The following is an 18,676-nucleotide window of genomic DNA, read 5'->3' as shown; positions in this document are numbered from 1 at the left end:
ATCTTCCTTTCAGAAGTTACTTAAACTTGTGTAGAAGGTTCATTAAACAAGCGAAAACTCTTCCTGGGGCCTGAAAGCATTCCTGAGCTCCCCTGCAATGACCAAGCCTTTCACCTTCATTTTTATTGTTTTGAAGCAGAAAATTAACTTGGGAGAAGCACAGAGGAAGTGATCCTTCCTTAGCAAGACTCAAGGCATTTGTGGAAAGGAATATGAAAGAGGTATTAACCCATGGAGACAAGCAGAAGCACCTATAGCAGAGGAATATCGGTTCTTTGAAGACTGCACATAATCCAGATTCCACGTGAATGTAAAGATGAATGCTTTTACAATTCAAATTGGAAAAGGTGCCCAACTTTCTCTTAAAGGTAAAGCAAAGTAAGCCTTTATAATTGTCATTGGTGTACTAGAAACAACATTGGCAACTTATCCCCTAGGTCACTGATTAGTATTTCCACAGAATAATGTAAAAACTGCATTGTGACCACTGGCGAAGATGAGTTGTTTCAATAAATGCAGTAAGCTTAAAATTAAATGCTACAAATGTGTAAGCTTGTGGTCTGTGCCCACCACCAACCATTCAAGGCTGCTGCCTAATGCCTGGATGTTTAATATGCATTAAACATAGGGCAAACCATTCATTCTGCCCTGCCTTTACATAACTGACACTGCAGGTAAAAGTTATCCTGGAAATCACGTTGGTAGGAAAGTATGATCAAGAAACGCCACCTGCTGTCTCCTGTATAACTGTTTCAAAAAGCTGCTGGAGTGCAAGGATGTGCACAAAACTCATGTTTAGTTTTATTGCAGGAACAATATTTGAATATGATAAACAGCAATCCCTTCCCATATAACTACCCCCAAGAGCCCTCAGATCCTTACTGCATAAAGCTTTAAGCAGCATTTCCTACAGAAGTCTCTCGTGGTGAAACCTGGAAAAAAAAAACAACCCCAAACCTATTAATTGAATTGAATGAAGAAGCCACAGTATTGGCTTCTCTTTAATTTCAAGGCTCATCCTTGATTAAAACTCCATATAAGCAAAGCATAATTATTGCCCTGGGTTCAATAATATAGTAGACATCCTATTCTCTGAGGGTGTCTCCAAGAAATGCTCTCTAGTAACTCAGCACTTGACATTCCAGGCACTCTGACCCAGCAAAACCCCTTACTATTTGCATATGTTTAGACAAGTTTGGTTTCCTGATCTTGGGCGCTGGGAAACCAGAAGCCAACCACACCTAAATACACTAAATGAAGCACATGGCTGAAGACTCTTCTGCACAGAAGCCAGTGTGCTCAGGACCTTGAAGCACCTAAAGGTAAATTTATAAACACACACTGAAATCCAAGCTTTCCCGATTAACAAGCCTCTGTGCAACTTGTATGAAAGAAATTAGACTTTGTTTGAAATCGGCTGCATAAATACTAGAAGTTGTTCTTTTCTCCCACCTTTCAGAAGGTGTTACCAGCCTTCTGAAACAATTCCAGAGCAACCTTCAACATTCTAGTGTTTAATTGTCTGAATTTTGTGTGTGTTTCTTTGAACCTACCCTTTAATTCTTCCTAGGTCCCTGCTTTCTTTTTCCACAGAAGCATTGTTAGTCATTCAGGGTGCTGGGCCATCTTGTCTAGACTGTCCTCTTACCTAGAAAGGTTGGACCAGGTGATCCTTGAGGTCCCTTCCAACCTAGGATTCTAGGATTCTATGATTTAAGGGCAACCCCATTCTCTCTCAAGACAAAGAAATAGTGTTTCTTTAAAGCAAATCATTGACTTAATAGTTAGCTGGAGTAAATCAGCCTCGAGAAAATAAGTAGTCAAGAGAACAAAGAATGGGAAATATCAGCTACATCAACAATTGTAATAGAAGTTATCAATACTTGTTGCAGGCAGGATACAGCCTCAGTCAGGAACCTGACCAATTCAGATTCAAACAAACATACACAACTCACTCTGAGGTTCAGATGAACCAACTTCTTGCAATTAATGCGAGTTTCAGAGTGCCAAATAAGGAATGTACACAGAATTGACCATACATATTTGCTATGTAGCAGGTTAAATGGGTCAAACTATCTTCTGCTAACTAGAAAAATCAGTTTTACATCAAACAGTTTCCTGATAGTACTAACCGAGTAAATTGAAGAGTGGTTCACTCCTTGATTTTTTTTTTTAAACTAATCTGTGCCACGCTGCAAGCAGCCTCTACAAATCTGCATCAAATTTATTTGTGGACAGAAGATTGGGAGCTACTTAAAGGTCCATATGGTATTGGAAGTGTTGAAAGAATTTCTAACCGAGGGAAAAGAAAGTGGTTAAAAGCCTGTACTCCTGAATTATGGGTGAAACTATGTGCTACGCAATATTACAGAACAAGTAGATGTGTTCCTAGACCAATGTAGTACTTTAACCTATGCAACCACCCCTAAAAAGCATGCACACATTTCACAAAAATGTGATAAACTTCAAATCATTCTTCCCTTACACTTGCATGAAATTCCATCCACCATGTAAAAGTTTTGTGCATTTAAGTCTTAACAAGACACATTCACGGCAGAAACAAGTTAGAGCCTCAGAAGGAAACCTCTGACCTGCTGTAGCCACATTTGCTTTGATGGCTAAAGAAGTGTTTCTGCACAGAGGGGTTGTTTCTTCACAGTGACCCACTGGCTTCAACAAAGTTTCACACAGCATTGACCGATTAATTCACAGAAAGAATCCTTTGAGTTCCAACATTTGCTTGAGGGGGGAAGAGACAAAATAAAAACAACAGAAGCCGAAGGAGAGATAAGGTGGCCCAGCCTGGAGAGCCCCAAGCTGGACTCCACTTAAGTCTTGTACTCACAGGACTGCTCAACAGGCTCACCACCTCATATGCAGAAGTAAACCAGAACTACCTGCCAGCCAAGGCATAGGTGTTTCCCATTCCTTCTAATCCAGATGGTGAATGAGAAAAGGTATTTGTTTATACAGGATTCATAGTTACAAACAGCTTTTTATTACTACAACCAAGCACATTTGGCCTCCACTCATTAAAGCTGGGTCAACACGAAGCTTCTTTGTACTGTTTTTAGGATCGTTTGCTCTACATATGAGTGAAGTATGCAGATGATATGTCTAGTCTAAAAAATGATTATACTTGCTCTAAGAAACTTGTTAGGACTTGGTTGCAAATTTGTATCAAGATCTGCTTATCCTGGGAGGCTTAAAACGAGAAAATCTGAAGGAAGCAATACGTGGGGCCACTTGCTCTGAGACTCTGACTTCTGTTCAGGAATCTCCTTCAAGGGAGAAAACAACCAGTTGGTTACCGTGCTATCTCCATGATCCTGATTGGTAGGAAAATACACACTAATACATTGCTTATTAAGGAAAAGACATTAAAAGGAACAAAAGACGCTTGCTTTCCTGTGATTCTCTTGACATGTAGAGAATTTGACTGAACAGCTAAAGCACCTCCATGCTCTTTTATCTAGACTCTGGACCGAATCTGTCCTTTCAGTCAGAACATTACATCTGACAAAGACTGAATTTTCTTCTCATGAACCACAGAAGTCAAGTTAAATGCAAGAAGTTAAGCACACTATCTTGTTCCCTTTCCGTCAGGATGTTTAGCATGGGAAAATGCTGATTTAAGTGCCTGAGGAACAACTTCAAACCATTCTATCACTCCATTTCTGAACAACACAAATACCCACCATGACACCTTGTTTTTAGGATTGAAACCGAAACACGGAAACTACATGATCTGTATTTAAAGTGCAGTTTTACACAAACACCTTAAACAATTGCTCATTGTGGAGGAGGGAAGAAGACATTTTATTTGAATCTGACTCCTAAGAGATGCTAACAGCAGTTCAGTTTGCCATCAAAGACTGAACTATTCCAACAACAGATTTGACCGAAGCGGTTTAGCAGCCTGATAGCCCAATTGCTTCTGATTTAAAAGCTTTGCAGGGGTCTTCTTTGAACTAGGAATCTGGAAAAGCATGTCTTCTAGTGTGCACATGGTTATCTGTCCCGAAGCTTGTAGTTTCATATAAATATCTCCTAATTTGGCATAAAGGTCAGGGTTTTCTTCCATCTTTTCCCTGACTGTAGCCAGCTAAGGGGGAGAAAATGACAGACTGTTACAGTTCAGCAAGTCAAGATCTCATTCAATCACCACATTGAGGACAAGCAATCACTCAAAAAAAAAAAAGTACACAATGTGAGAGATGTGGCTAACTCAATGACTCATAAGAAGAGGATTTTACACAGCATACATACATCACCAGACAATGGTGGAAATGCACTGGGTACCTATTAGAGAAAGTTTATTAGATTTAAAACTTCCTCAAAGTTGTACAGTCCTATTTTTCAGTCCTCGTACAGACTAACACAATTATTTTCTATTTAAACCCAGGAAATGTGATTGCTTCCTGGAATCTACTTTCCAGATCAGCACAATTCTAATTATTATTATGTATCACACTTAACATACACTACATTACAGATCAATAAAAGTCAGACTATCGAACACTGAAAAGTTTGGTATGCCATACACAGAGTATCAGCTCAAGTATAAGTAAATGTCCTAAAAATTGTTATTGATCAATAACCTTTTATGGAAGGAATGGGTTAGGACTAATGCTTAGTCTTCTTAGGGACTGTTACAAATTTGCCAAACAAAATCAGAACACAACATTGACACATGCAACAATGAATTTACAAAATCAAATGCTGCTTAAAAAAAATTCTTTTCAACAGTTAATATACATGGGCTATGTTTTGAAAGGTATGGCCCCCTTCTACCTAGTATTTGTTATTTTCCACATCAGTTACTAATTTTGCTTAATAGGCAACAATGAAAGGCGAAGTACTTAATTATCAGCACAGTATTAAAATATCTTGCTCCATGGACATGTTCAAAATGAATACATTAATAAGCTTCAGGAAAAGCAGCAGCAATGCAGCCAAGATGACAGGGGTATGTATGTGCTTTGAAGGAAGCCTTCTTAGTGATCAATACTGTAAAAGCTATTTTTTATAGTACAATATAGTAAAATAGCAAAAGCTATTATTTCCCATATCACACTTCCCTGTATAGCATCCCAGGCCTTTACAAATATTACCAACCTAACAATATAGCTGTGATCAGAACTTTATTCTAATTTTTACATCAAATGAAAATAGCGTAGCAGGCAAAGGATTAAATTATTTAATGCCACTAGGGAATGCTTCATCTACAGTCATGTGAAATTTGAGCTTCTAAGAGCCAGATCCACAATAAAAAAGGGAAGTGAACAGCTAAGTGTTTTGCCCAACACTACATAATGCCAGCCAGCTGCTTTGGCATCTGAATGCATCAGAACCCAAGCAACTTTAGCAGGGTGAAATCATGCACTTGAAGTTCTGTAGCTGAATCACCATCATCACGGCTCAGCCAAGCACCATGGACCTCCTCTCATTACTGTATACTTACCACCTGCTCAGAAAACTCAATTTTTTTCACAAAGGGAGGAGTATCTACTTCCACTGCTGCCTCTAATGTCTTTATTACTTCTTCTAGTGAACCAGATCTGAGCTGGACAAGAACCTTAAAAATAAAATAAAACCACACCACACAAATAGTATGCAAATTTAAAAAAAAATCGTTTGAGAAAGACATGAAGCAAAGCAGGACAAAATACATTTCTAGATGCTGCTCTGATAAAAATCCATTAATCATGAAGAAAGCAGAGGTAATTATCAATTTGCACAGTGGTCTGGGGGTTTTTTGCTGCTGGGACCTGGAAAGAAAAGGTGAGCCTGGAGGCAGAGTTCCTCTGATGGAGCTGCATTAGCTGTTCTTGAATACAAGCGGGGTTTTTTGTAGCTTAGAGAAGTCACTTACAGGGCACACGCATTAGACCTTCTTACAGGTTGTAGACCATGCAATTAAAGAAATAATTGTTGTATGTACATATGTGGTTAAGGTTCACAGGGCTGAAGGAGGCCTCAAGCGGGCAGGGCACAGCCAAGGAAGGCATTTACTTGGAGCTGTGGTTTTTTAAATCTCTTGTAGCAAGAAAGCAAAAAGTCACAATGTCATAATTAGAAATTGTTTACAGGTCTATACTTACAGATGTAGGACTGGTCTACTTTCCACTCCCATCTATGGTAGGACGCGATTTTAAAAAATGCGGGGAGGGTTTTAACAAATCAGAATGTATCTCATCCAACTGACAGAAACTGTCTGTTGCCTCAAAAACAAGCTCAGCAATAGTACTGATACAAGCCTGTGTACCTGCATGCCTGGGTCCCCTGTTCAGGGGGTGGGGAGCACCCAGACATCTGGGTTCCTTTTTGGGGGGGGGTGCAGGGGGAGGGACACCCAGCACACTTTTGTTACTTTGCACATGGGATTTTTTTGTACAGTATAGAATACTTCTCTGCAAGATTCTAATACAAAGCAAGCATACTTACTTCAAGATTATTGTATAGTTTGTTCTCTGTTTTCGTTATCTGGGAACAATAAAATTTGGCTTGCGCTACATCATTCTAGGAAGGAATTATAAATAATAAAAAAGAATACATTTAAACATGTGTGACACACTTCCACAATAAAAGTTCAAGAAAAACAACAGTCTATCACAACTTTTCAGTAAATCCCAAAGCAGCATCTAGAACCCCTTCACCAAGACCCATAGACTCCAAACAGCATCCAGCCTGTGAAAGGAACACCCCACGCTGGAGTTCCCATGTCATCTGGCTCCTTAGCACATCAGACAGTACTCCCTGCCTCAGATCAGCAGGGAAAGGAAGCATGTAACCAACACTCAGCATGAGAGCTCCTAAAAGATAAAAGATCTACACACACGCCCAGTTTGGTACATGTCAGAATACTTACATGAAGTGGATCATATGTTAATGTGGGTATTTATCCTGTCCAGCATTTTTAACCTTTTGAACACACACATTTACAGTACTGTATCTATGCCATCAACTGATCTGTAAATGTTACACTGACATTTACTAGACCAGCCACTGTTACTCGGGATCAAGAAACATCTTACCCACAGCAAGATTTACTGTCAAAGATCATGCAGCTTAAGGAATAGTTAAGTACAGTGTGGAGCATTACTTTGTTTGCAAAACAAGAATTTTAACTGATTTTTACATCGGCAACAGCATCAAGGATATGTCATGTTTTCAGAGACAGATTTTGTTTTGTAACCTCTATGTGAGTGAGAAGCCTTGTCATGCCATTATGCACATGAATAAATTAGTTTAAATGATGCTGTTGTTCAGTGTCTCTGTTCACAGACAGTACGAAGAAGACCACAGAGTAATAAAATTTTAACAATTCTATTTCATTCATTCAAATCCATGAAAAACATCAAATCGCTAGCTCTTACAGTGCTTCTAACCTCTGTTTAGACATGAAACAGAGAAGGTTCAGAATTTCCTTAAGCTGTATATACAAATTAAAGGCAGAGGAAACACTAGACTTTACAATTTCCTAATTGTTATTCTCCTACTCAATCTTTCACCTGTAATGCCTCAGACCCTCTCCCTATCAGTGCTTAAGTATGCGAAAACCTCCCCCTGAAGAAACATGTTGCGGAGAAAGACAGGACATTTCCAGGCAGTAGGGCAATACATGTCATAGCCTTTGAGTTTGCCTCCCAAGGTAAACATATTAAAGAGATGATGGTGCAAATATTTTAAATTATCATTTTAATTCTATTTAAAGGAAACCATCACTAAATAGCAGTATCTGCAGAACATGGTTACATCCAGCCTGCTGGCCCAACCCTCTTTCATTTTCTAAAATATTCTATATGGCATTGTCACTAGCACAAAATACCTGTGCATTAGACTCAAGACATAGGTTTAGAATCCAGATTTTCCACATTCACTTTGTGTGGGAGCTGTCTATAATCCTACGCTTTCAGGGGCCAAAAAGTTTTCATATTTCAAGTTATTCCATAGATCAGCTATGCTTCCTCTATGTTAGCCTCCTTTCACTGACTATCATACTACAATAAAATCACAGAGATTCAGGCACAAATCAGAATGAATGGTACTATACCTGCTTCAGAGCAGTTGCCACAGCAAAGCAGAACGCTCGCAGTGGTAACGTGTCGCCTTTTAGCTGTGCTTCTTCAAGCAGTTTGCCAGAGATTTTGCACGACTCCAGGTTGTCCTGCATAGAAATTTTAAATCTAAGTTGCACCTGGTATTCTTGTGATCTGAAAGGACTGTAAGCAATTGCAATCACATTCAGAAGGCATTCAGAAGTCAACATACTGTAAGATCACCAAGGCAATCCATACCTGAACTCAACCCAAGCAGGTTCTGTGCAGCACTTCCCAAGAAACGCAACATCAAAATATGACACTCAAAGGTACAGAGTTCAGAATAGGGTAAAAATAACTTCCATGATTTTAACAACTACGTCTTGCCCTATCTGTTTTGGCTTCTAACAGAGATAAAACAACCCCGGCAGTATGCTACAACCAACAGACACTTTCCTTTCCATTTTCCAATCATTCCCAAATCAGGAAGAAAGCTGAATTTATTCTAAAAGCTACATTAGATAGTTAATGAGAATCAATGTTTTCTAAGTGTTTAACTACTCAGCACCATTACACTAAAGAAATCTGTGTATGTGCAAATTTGAACATTCAGCGATTTTTAGCCTCTTATAGATTAAATCTTGCAAGACTTATTAGAATATGTACTTTGGAAACAATAGCTTATACACTTGCCTGTTTTCCAATACAGAAAGCTTCCATTATTACTGGGAATATTTTCAATAGGAGTCTAGAGTAAAAGCCAATGAGTTTACCTGTGTGTTATCTCACAAACCACCAACTCTCAAAACCAATGCTCCTCACACTGGAAATTACGAGTAGAGCTGACTGGACCGCAAACAAAGTAATACCTGCCAAATTTAAAAGCTGGCAGCAGGAAGGTTTTGTAACTAGTATCACCAATATGGAGAAGAGCCTTCATATTCCTTCGTAGTATTTGGTGTTGATTTCTGTTCCTACTGTTCAAAGTGTCATTCCTGCAAAATACTCGCCATGATTTAAGGGATAGGGTCATCCTTTGGGTGTTTAAGGGGTGCTTTTCCATGCCACTGCTGAATAGTCTGCACAGCTTGTGAAAAAAACTTTTAAACCACATGAGAAAGCTATGGTTTAAAACATGTTCTTTGAAAATTCAGAAATATTCTGACCACCAGAAGATTGAATATTATTATATAAAATATTTTGTTGTTATCAAAAGGCCTGCAGCCTGCACTAAAAGAAGGACCATCTGTTACCTTAGAGGATAGCAGTGTCTTACAGTGATTTAAAACATCCCAGAAGTGTTTCAGAGTTGACCTCTAAAACAATTCTGTACAAGGATTACACATTAATTCCTTTGTTTATCCACTAGCAATAATCTGAGCTTTAAGCCTTGCACATTTTTGTGTACTGATTTCTGGCATGGTTATTCAAAAGAAGCCAAGAATGAACTTGGTAAAAATCCAGCAGTGCTCTTAATGATACGAGCACCATTATCTCCAGTATTCAAGTAGTGCATATTGAAGATATTCCCCTTCAAGATTTTTTATGAAGTTTCTGTTACAACACAAGGAAAAACACTTTTGAACTTAATAATTTCTCCTCCTACCACTAACAGCTGAATCAACAGATTTAAGCTTTTGAAAGACCTCCACCTAATCCTCTTTAGCGCATAAAGGGTTACTACAGCTCATTCCCCTATTGAAAGTATTTTATATTAATGAAAAAAAACCCCACAAATTTAGTGTGGCTGTTAAAACAACTGGGTGACAGTGTAGAATCATTACCCCTCTTATTTTTATGAGTTCACTAACCAAGTAATGATGGGCCAGATTCTCTAGTGAAAACCCAGGCAGGGCCAGAAGCAGTAAGAAACAGAAGTGTCAGGAACCTCTTCCGGTGCACATGCCACAGATCCAAGCCTTCTGACAGCAGGCCATGGAAAGAACCATGTAAAGATTTTAGGGAAGAAGCTAGAGCAGAGGGTTTTTGTGAAAGCCCTTACCTAAACAGGCAGAGTATAAACCAAGGAGCAATCTTGAAGTGGTAAATATTGCCCCAGTGGATGCTAGTAGCAAACACCAGCTTACAAACTTGGCTTGTAGCATAGTGTCAGTTTTTGCACATTCATAACTTTCTAAAAAACACGCCTTCTACATAGAACTGGTAACATCCCTAAACTGACCACAGCCATCAATCTCTAGCTGTTCTTAAGAGCAGACAAATTCCACAGCTTTCTCAGCTCTGTCTACTGCCCCACTCTCCAAACACGAAAACCACATGGCTATTTCTATTTCCTATGACCTAAAGGCAGCCCTGATTCATTAGAACTAAGAATTTCAGAAGCACCACATAAATTACTGCTGGGCTACCATTTCAGGCCAACTCCTTTTTATCACATATGCACTCAGTTTCATTGTATGGGTAGCTGAGAAACCTGAGGAATTTTAGTTAGTGGTCTAATGTTTCCTCAGCTAGCGTCTTTCTTCCTAAAAATATGGGGAAATTGAAGAAGAGTTTCCTACTGAGTTTGTGAAGGGCCTATGTTAATATTTCAAATAGGAGAACTGATTCAAATGTGGAGAGGAAGATAAAAAAGTTTGGGGATCTCGCTTTACTACAAAGGGAAACAGTTCTAATGAAACACTTGTAGAACCTATGTAGCCCAGTTTCTTACTCTGTTCATGCTCTTCTTCTCTGAGCTAAAAATACAGTTAAGCTCAAGGGGCAGCCTGTCTCTCACTGAGGCATTCATTTAGGTCTCTTTTCTCCCCTCAGCTGCCCATTTTCATCAGGCACATAGGAACAGATTACCTTTGAGAACGCTAACCCTTGTCAAATTTGGGTGCGATTAGAGAAATGGTTCAAGGTTACTTGGAGGCGGAAAAGAGAAATGGATGGGAGATGTCTGACAAACATGAACATACCTTATATATGCCTTGTCTCTTACGGAAGCCAGACTATGAAATCAAAATTGAGGCTCAAGCACAGAGTATAGTCTGAAGAGACACACGGATCCCAGGAAAAGAATACTATTAGCTAATCAAAGACTGTATCGAATTTGTTCCTTAGTGCTTACATCCACATGGTTTTTTAGAGATTTGCTTTGTGACATTAGCTTGTATGGGAAGATATTTATGCGCACAATGAAGCAATTTAGGAGTTAAATATGTCTGAAATATTTGCACTAGATAAGAAATCATAACTAGGAATATACGGAAATTTTAAAATCCAAAAAATAGGAAGACATAGAGAAGGCATATCAAATACCTTTTCATCATGTAAATTTAAAATACTTACCAGTTTGTAGCATATTGCAAATGCAAGTAGATAGGTTTCCTTGTTGAAAGGTATGCCTTGTTTTTTCATTTCCATCAGAACTTCCAAAGCACCTACCAAAATTACATTCGTGTTACTCACAAATTAATACATTTCAAAAAGTTTAATCTCGGGTCAGTTGAGTGTAAAATTCTCTTCCCAGGAAGGGGCTTTTCAATCTACACCAGCATCTGGCCTTACTGTTCTATTATTCATACAAATCTAGAACTAAATTTTAGATACTTGACAAAACCACTGTCATTCTTCCTAACTGCCCAGAAAGCAAGCCTTTTAAGCAGATGATCAAAGCTTCCACCATTTTAGGCAAACTATCTAAGAGCTCCTCAATAACACACATGCTCCACTACACCACAGCACTGCATTCAGACTCCAATCTAAGTTATTTTTACAGTGGTTCAGTCCCAACTTTTAGGACAACTGCTGGACTTAGATTTCCCAAACATCAAGAGACCAAGTGCTGCGTGTTCAACAAATTTCAAATAAAGGGATTTGCTTGGAAAAACTTACTCCATACAATTTAAGATTTTCTCATGCAAAGTCTTTTCAGTCAGGTCAGATGATTCCCCCTTACCCACACACAGGGCCAAACCGATTTGAAGCATTTGACTTAAATATTGCAGTAGCCATTCTGTGTGGGCACACTAGTAAGACAAACCAAGACAAGCTTGTGGTCTGGTTTTGTTATCAAAGGAAAAAGTGTACTCTTCCCTGCTCTGACACAAACGCAGAACTGCCAAAAAAATTGTTGAAGAACTTACTGTTCCAAAAACCACGTAAAACAAACTTTGGATAGAGAAAACAAAAAGCTATGCAAAATTACAAACCAAAGAGAAGTTAAGCCTTCAGAGAAGGGAGCTTAGGAAACAAGCCCCCCCTGAATAATCACAATTCCGTGCAACTGAGAATAGTAAGAATACCATTGGAAGTATGAAACAAATATAGCCTCCCATTTTTATTACACACTACCGCACAGCTCATTCACATCTACGCAGATTTACATAATGTTTGACCTTCTAAGACCATAAACCAATCAGCATTATTCATTAAAACCACATATATTTATATACATATACACACACTTACTGTCAGAAGCATCCTCTTCAAAATGCATTTGCCTTAGCAAACACAGTACTTACTTTCAAAATGGCCCTTCTTAAACAACATAGTCATCAAAATATGGAATGAAGTACTCTCTGAGAAAAAGCCACGCAAATTCTGGAGAAGAAACATACAAACAGAGCAAGCATAAAGAAAGTAGGACAGGGAGCATTCTTACTGTGCACAGCATTTAGCAGGTTTTCCTACTGGAATAAGCTCCATCTTCACAAGTTCAACATTTAACTCTCTTCCTTGACTGTCCCTCTGTCAAGTAACCTCTAAAATACCAGTGACTATAATTTTTTTTAATGTCAGATTGTGATGTCTAAGTTAATGCAAGCAGAAGCCACTGACTAATGGCAACTCCAAAATCTCAGCAGAAATACAGCTTGCAGCTGATTAACAATGTCTTTGGTGTAAAGCACCACCACCATGAAAGAATTTTTTGCAAATCACAATATGAAGTGATGAACAGATCAGCACAAGGGCTTGAGTGATGACAAGCAGAGCAGCAGGAGAATGAGCAAGTATATTTTACATTCCACTTCAATCACACTGTGTGTTGGGAACAGCCAAATAAAAGTCCAGAGGTATTAAGTCTAAATTTCTGCAGAAGCGTCTGAAGAAGTGGCCCTGTACCTTACTATCCATCAGTTACTAAGTCCTGCAGGTACCGCAGGACCTGTCTTAATGACATAGATCTCAATCAAAAAAACCAAACCAAAACCAAACCCACGCATACTCTTACACCCGACTAATTTAAGAACAGTAGCTCAAGCAATACTTCTCATTTCTGGCTAGGCATATCTCATGCCTTAATGAATGAATATCACAGAGTTGACTTTCTGCTGGCCGCCAGAGATTTTTGAAGACACATTATTGCACAGAACTTTTAAAATTTAATATAGAATCATAGAATGGTTTGGGTTGGAAGGGACTTTAAAGATCATCTCGTTCCATATATACCGGGCATGATTAGTATCTTGCCATAATAGCATACATAGCATTCTACAGATGTTCAAAAATAAGTCCTTAAGTTTCTTCAACAATAAAATGGCCAAGTTTCTGAGCTGATGAATATCATACCCCCCAACGGATTTCAGAGGACTACTACATAAAACCACAGAAGTGTTCATTTTTTAATCAATACGTTTTATTCAAATGATGCAATTATACAGAAGTACAATAATAAAGTTATCTGTCAAACTAGCATTTAATTAATTACGTTTTGCTATTTTGAAAATAAAACCCATGTAATGTGCATCCTTACATTAATGTCATAGACATACTTGCTACTGCAACACATATACTTCCAAGTCTATGACCTCATGCAAGGCTCATGTGTTGTGTACCAATCACTCACATAGGACTAATAAAAGTAACAATATTTTCAAAATATATAGGGGAATTACCTGATCTTTGATAAGTTCTACTGCAGGTCTTTCAAGGTCCAGTTCATAACATAGCCTCATAAAGAGGGGCCCAAATTTAAAATTACGTAATGCTGTCATTCCATTCTGTTCATGGTACCTATTGGAAAGATTAAAAAAAGTTAAGCACACAGGGCATGGAATTTGTCACGGGAAAACAGCTTTCAACAGACAGTAAGATCTGTATGTGCAATGACCAAGGCACACTTCTTATCTGCACCAGCCAATGACGTTTAGGTAAGATAAATTTTATGAAAAAAAAATTGGTTTGATCAAACTAATAAATGCACTAGTAATATGTAATTTCTTCTACTTCCAGTAAAGTGACCTACATTGGATTAGTAATAGAATGGCTCTCTGCCATCACAATTCCCAGCTACTTTACCTTCTATTCACAGAGCAATAGCACTGGAAGTTGCAGCATTCTATTTTAGCAGCAGTACCTGCTAGAACACCTCAACTTTTTCTCTCCTACACTAAAAATAAATAAAAATATAAAATATTTCACTTTTTTTGTTTATAGCTCCTACATTGTAGTGGCTGGGAAGGCTTTCATTCACAAAACCTCCTGACCTGCCATGGCTAGGTCCAGACCAGTTTATAATCAGGTGTGTCTTGGCTGGAAAATGACGCTGAACACACCACTACCTCTCAGCTGAGAGATGACGTTTCTATGTGGCTCACCATTCATTCTGCATACAGTAAGACACCACTCTGCCCCTGTAGCTTGACTCTCCTTTGATCTGAGAGTCTGTGAAGGGTTGGAAGAGCCAAAGTAAATGAAAATACAGCCTTATTTTAAGGGATTAACTATGCATATAATCACTGAATTAGGGCAAGCCCTCAACTGCAGACATAACCTGAGATGATCTAATAAAAGCAAAAAGACAGAAAGAGCGTTACCTGGATTGTTAAAAATACCTGTAAATAACTTTTCTGGCTAGTTCCACATCAGATGAAGTCTGACATAAATGCAGTAAATTTTTTAATTCATTTTTGAGAATAATTCCATTTTTCTTTAATTTCTCTTTAATACCTTTAAAATATGGATCTGAAAATGAAACACATTATAGCAGCAGTCTATAGACAATTCCATTACCTGTGTTGCATACTTGGTACCTGGTGAAGCATGGACACTCAATGAAGCAGAAAGCTTGTTTTTTTCACCAAGAAAAATGCATAAAGCTTCTCACAGACAAGCATGCCTAGGTGTCCCCGTGAAGTCATGTAGACTTGGAAAACCAAGAAGACGCTTATTGTGAACTTAATTTCATTGTGTACATTATGGAATATATCAGGTAATCCATTAACTTAGAGTTGCTCCCCTTCCTCCCCCCTCCCCCCCCAAAAAAAAAGGTTTCTCTATCCAGCACATTTTCCTATGGCAAAGCAAGCACAAAGATGAGTCCTTAAGTTGGTAACCTCAAGGCTCTGATTCAGACATACACAAGATTAAAATTGCACATACCCCCTGGCAGCCCCATCCCTCTAACCAGGCAAGGAACTGAGTTTTTCTGTAGCAGTTGCTGAGTCACTGCTGTTGCCACGCTAGTAACCTACACAAGAGGTGCAAAGCAAGCACCCTAGAGAACAACATATTCAGCTACTGGATATATATCTGTTGCTACATGTAAATACAAGTCCTTACTCAAGACTGAGATGCAAAGCTGAATCCTGTGAAGTCAGAAGAATGTATATATATAAGTATGCATATATAATGGTGTGATGTGTTCAAAGTGAGCAGAAATTTAAAAAACACCTGGGATCTGAACTGTATTTGTAAAGAACACATAATAGATGTTATAATTACTGTAGGTAGTTATTGTTTAACTGCTGTAGTTAATAGTATAGCTATTATAGTTAATAGTCACATTATAACTGTTATAACTAATAGCTATTATATATTCTGTGTAACAATATAGTTATTACTACTTTTTCGATTTCTAAACCAAGTTTATTACTAGCCCTAATTATTCATGTTCACCTTTCAAGCATTAGACTAAACACTGAGTACAGAAACCATGCACACATACATATAAATAGGTGCTTAGCACATTGTTTTGATCAGTTCTCAGAAGCTGCTACTTGTACAAAACAAAAAGGTCACTTGTGACCTGTAAAGTCAAATATTTGCCTTCTGCAAACCAGTTTTAGCAAAAGTGTAATAGCAATAAATTCAATGTATCTCAAGTGCAGGATAAATAAACCCCAGTACAAGCATGTCATCATCACAGCAAAATATATTAACATTATGACTTGCTACTGCCTGATTTAAATTGTACTTTTACTTAATATAGAAAAAACTGTCATGTTGACTTCACCTCCCTCTCTGTCCCAGAAGACTGGTCTATATAAAACTAAATTTGATTGTGTCTTCCTTGCCATACAAAAAATAATAAAATTATCCACATCCTTTGTCAATTTGTATCACTAGAACACCTGCACATGATTAAGCAGGTGCAAGAAATGGAGTTTTACCTAACCTTTCTTGAATATTAAGGGCAGATTTATGTTTATATTTATGTTCCTTAAAGAAAGGAATTTGTATACACTCTAAACAGCATGACAAAATCCCCATCAGAAAAAAAATCCACTGATCTTGCTCCTTAATTAGTTTGGAAAACCTGAACCTGTTTTTCATATTCTGCTTTATGCATACATTATCTGTAATTGGGTGTATCACTAAGAACTTTCATTTGGTAGAAGGAAAAAACCTAAAAGAATAAGCTAACTAAATTTACAGAGTAGATTAAAGAGAATTACTGGCATAAGCCTTCTCTAGATAGTTAAGCAGTTATTAGGCTTTTATTAACTTTCTCTGATGATTTATCTGAAGCAAGATTTATAGACTGAAACAATATTTTTTATTAGACTACTTGATGAAGTTGGAAAAGCAAGGACACAAACATTTCAGGTCTTATGTAAACACCTTACCTACTCAAAAGCTTCTCCACATTTTCCAACATGGCATAACTAATATTGTTTCATTCTACAAAGCCTCAGATCTTCCAATGATTTTAGCTGATTTGCAAAAATTTGCAAGAAGACATAAGTTGTTGCTTTAAATGGGTTCAATTGGTATCATATTATAACAACTTTAAACGTCTTGTTTCCTAGGACTCACGCTAAAATTGAGAACGGTGATTATGAAATAAATACTAATACCTTTATTGCCATGAACTTCGTTTCTAATTACCACTTTCATCTGCTGAAATTCTTGTAACTTTATATCATCTTCTGTTAGCAGATACCGCTTCCCTACCATAAGAAAAAGAGAGGAAGGTGGAGTTTTACATTACACTGTTTTAATACTACTGCACTTTGCATTTATGAATTGCTGCTGTTAATTCTTATGAGATGCCAGATCACTGGGAGCATGACACTAAAACTTTTTAGACTTTTTTTATAGACTGCAAAAATTGCAATTGCTCATGTCATTGACAAAGAACCCGAGCACTGTGCCACAGCTTTCCAGAGTTAATGTGCACAAAGGTGAAGAAGTATATGTATTTATTAGATGTGCAAAAGAAGAACAAGTGACACCATTCCTTTCCACCTAGCCAAGGTACAGCGGGATTCTGCACAAGAATAAGATCTTTCCCCCCTTCTGTGCTTTTATAATGATTTGTCTTGTCAGCTCTTTGTTCACCACAACTCATTAGTGGCACAGCTTCCTTCCCTCACATGTGCTGACCCCGCTATTGTAGAATGCATTGTTCTGGAAGCTCCAAATGCAGTAGGAGGACAAAAGGAAAAAACATAAGCCTTATTATTTGGATTCTAGTAACACTTAGGAGACCTAGTGAAGTCCTGGTATATAGACATCAGAGATAAGACAGTCACTGAGTCCAGAATCTCAAAATTAAGTTTGGGTGCTGACCTCAACTGTACTGTGTTGTAAGCTCCTCTAACAAAAATGTCATGCAAATGCCACATGTGAAGTTTTTTTCTGTCACAAAACCAGCCCTCCATTAGATTTTTATTTGCAAGCAGTGATCTTTTAACAGAGACTCACTGTAATAGTTTATGTTGTCACAACCTGATCTTTTAAGTTTTAGGCTTCTTAAAGAAAAATTCTAATCGTGAAGGGACAAGAGCAAGTATTGATGTGAGTTAGGTTATTTATTCTCCTTCTGCATTTCCCTAGCAACATAGAACAGGCCGTGCAAATAAAAACATCTGTTTTCTATGCAAGTGAAGCATGCTAACGACACACTTCATAAAATCTGGGGGGAAAAAAAAGCAGCATTAAATCGCACCTTTAGCCATTAAATTTATTGGAAACAGTTCCAATGGGTAAACAAATACACTTTATCCAGCATGAAATTGGCCTGGATTACCTTGCCACTTACTTCTTGCAGACCTTGATGCTATTTACTTCCCACAGACTTCCTCAGCTGGTCTAACACCGAAAGACCACCCCTGTCCTGGGCCTCCTCTGTGTTCTCCCAGAGCTGATGTGGGAATCAAATCACGCTGGTGCCTGGGGTGGGACCCGTGCACCACACCATGGGGGCACTCGGCAGTCACAGGTGGTGTCAGCGGAGAGCTTGGGGCAGCAGAATTTTATCCTTCCTGAATTCAATTTGCTGAATTCTACCCCTTCCATAAGTCCATACCTTAACAGTGTTATAGAAACAAACCAGTGCAGAACCAAATAAGAGGGCCTCCGAGGAAAAAGGAGGGAGATTGATACGATGGCTGGCACGGGCAGGCGGCGCAGGCCGTCCCGGATAACTTAACCAACCAACCTGCTTTACCTCAGCCGTG

At 38.3% G+C, this 18,676-nt stretch overlaps 1 protein-coding gene across 3 annotated transcripts; it reads right to left on the bottom strand.

Annotated features, from left to right (window-relative positions):
* Positions 1 to 3,812: 3,812 nt before the first annotated feature.
* PTCD2 (pentatricopeptide repeat domain 2) lies at positions 3,813 to 18,636 on the bottom strand. Of its 3 annotated transcripts, XM_035897515.1 has the most exons (10): positions 18,247 to 18,636; positions 17,072 to 17,164; positions 14,828 to 14,957; positions 13,889 to 14,006; positions 12,515 to 12,593; positions 11,340 to 11,431; positions 8,057 to 8,170; positions 6,448 to 6,522; positions 5,465 to 5,578; positions 3,813 to 4,105 (listed from the first exon to the last, which is right to left on the bottom strand). In XM_035897515.1, exons 2-10 carry the CDS (start codon positions 17,109 to 17,111, stop codon positions 3,881 to 3,883), a joined length of 987 nt encoding a protein of 328 aa, XP_035753408.1. In that variant the 5' UTR covers positions 17,112 to 17,164; positions 18,247 to 18,636; the 3' UTR covers positions 3,813 to 3,880. The 3 variants fall into 3 exon arrangements, with proteins under 3 accessions (XP_035753408.1, XP_009640472.1, XP_035753409.1); XM_009642177.2 differs by lacking the exon at positions 18,247 to 18,636 and having other exon boundaries at positions 17,072 to 17,261; XM_035897516.1 differs by lacking the exons at positions 14,828 to 14,957; positions 18,247 to 18,636 and adding an exon at positions 15,006 to 15,138 and having other exon boundaries at positions 17,072 to 17,153.
* Between the last annotated feature and the right edge of the window lie 40 nt (positions 18,637 to 18,676).

The sequence above is a fragment of the Egretta garzetta genome, unplaced genomic scaffold, assembly GCF_000687185.1.
Source record: "Egretta garzetta isolate BGI_Z169 unplaced genomic scaffold, ASM68718v1 scaffold617, whole genome shotgun sequence".
NCBI classification, from domain to species: Eukaryota; Metazoa; Chordata; class Aves; order Pelecaniformes; family Ardeidae; genus Egretta; species Egretta garzetta.
This window is presented reverse-complemented; position numbering and strand designations above follow the sequence as displayed.

Bases quoted from the DNA above. Each gene is read 5' to 3' on its own strand.
- PTCD2 (XM_009642177.2), bottom strand. From the start codon at position 17,171: ATGGTAGGGAAGCGGTATCTGCTAACAGAAGATGATATAAAGTTACAA. The intron at 14,958-17,071 runs GTATTAGTATTT...TTTCATTTTCAG, and splicing joins CGAAGTTCATGGCAATAAAG to ATCCATATTTTAAAGGTATT. The intron at 5,579-6,447 runs GTAAGTATGCTT...TTTATTTTTAAG, and splicing joins AACTATACAATAATCTTGAA to GTTCTTGTCCAGCTCAGATC.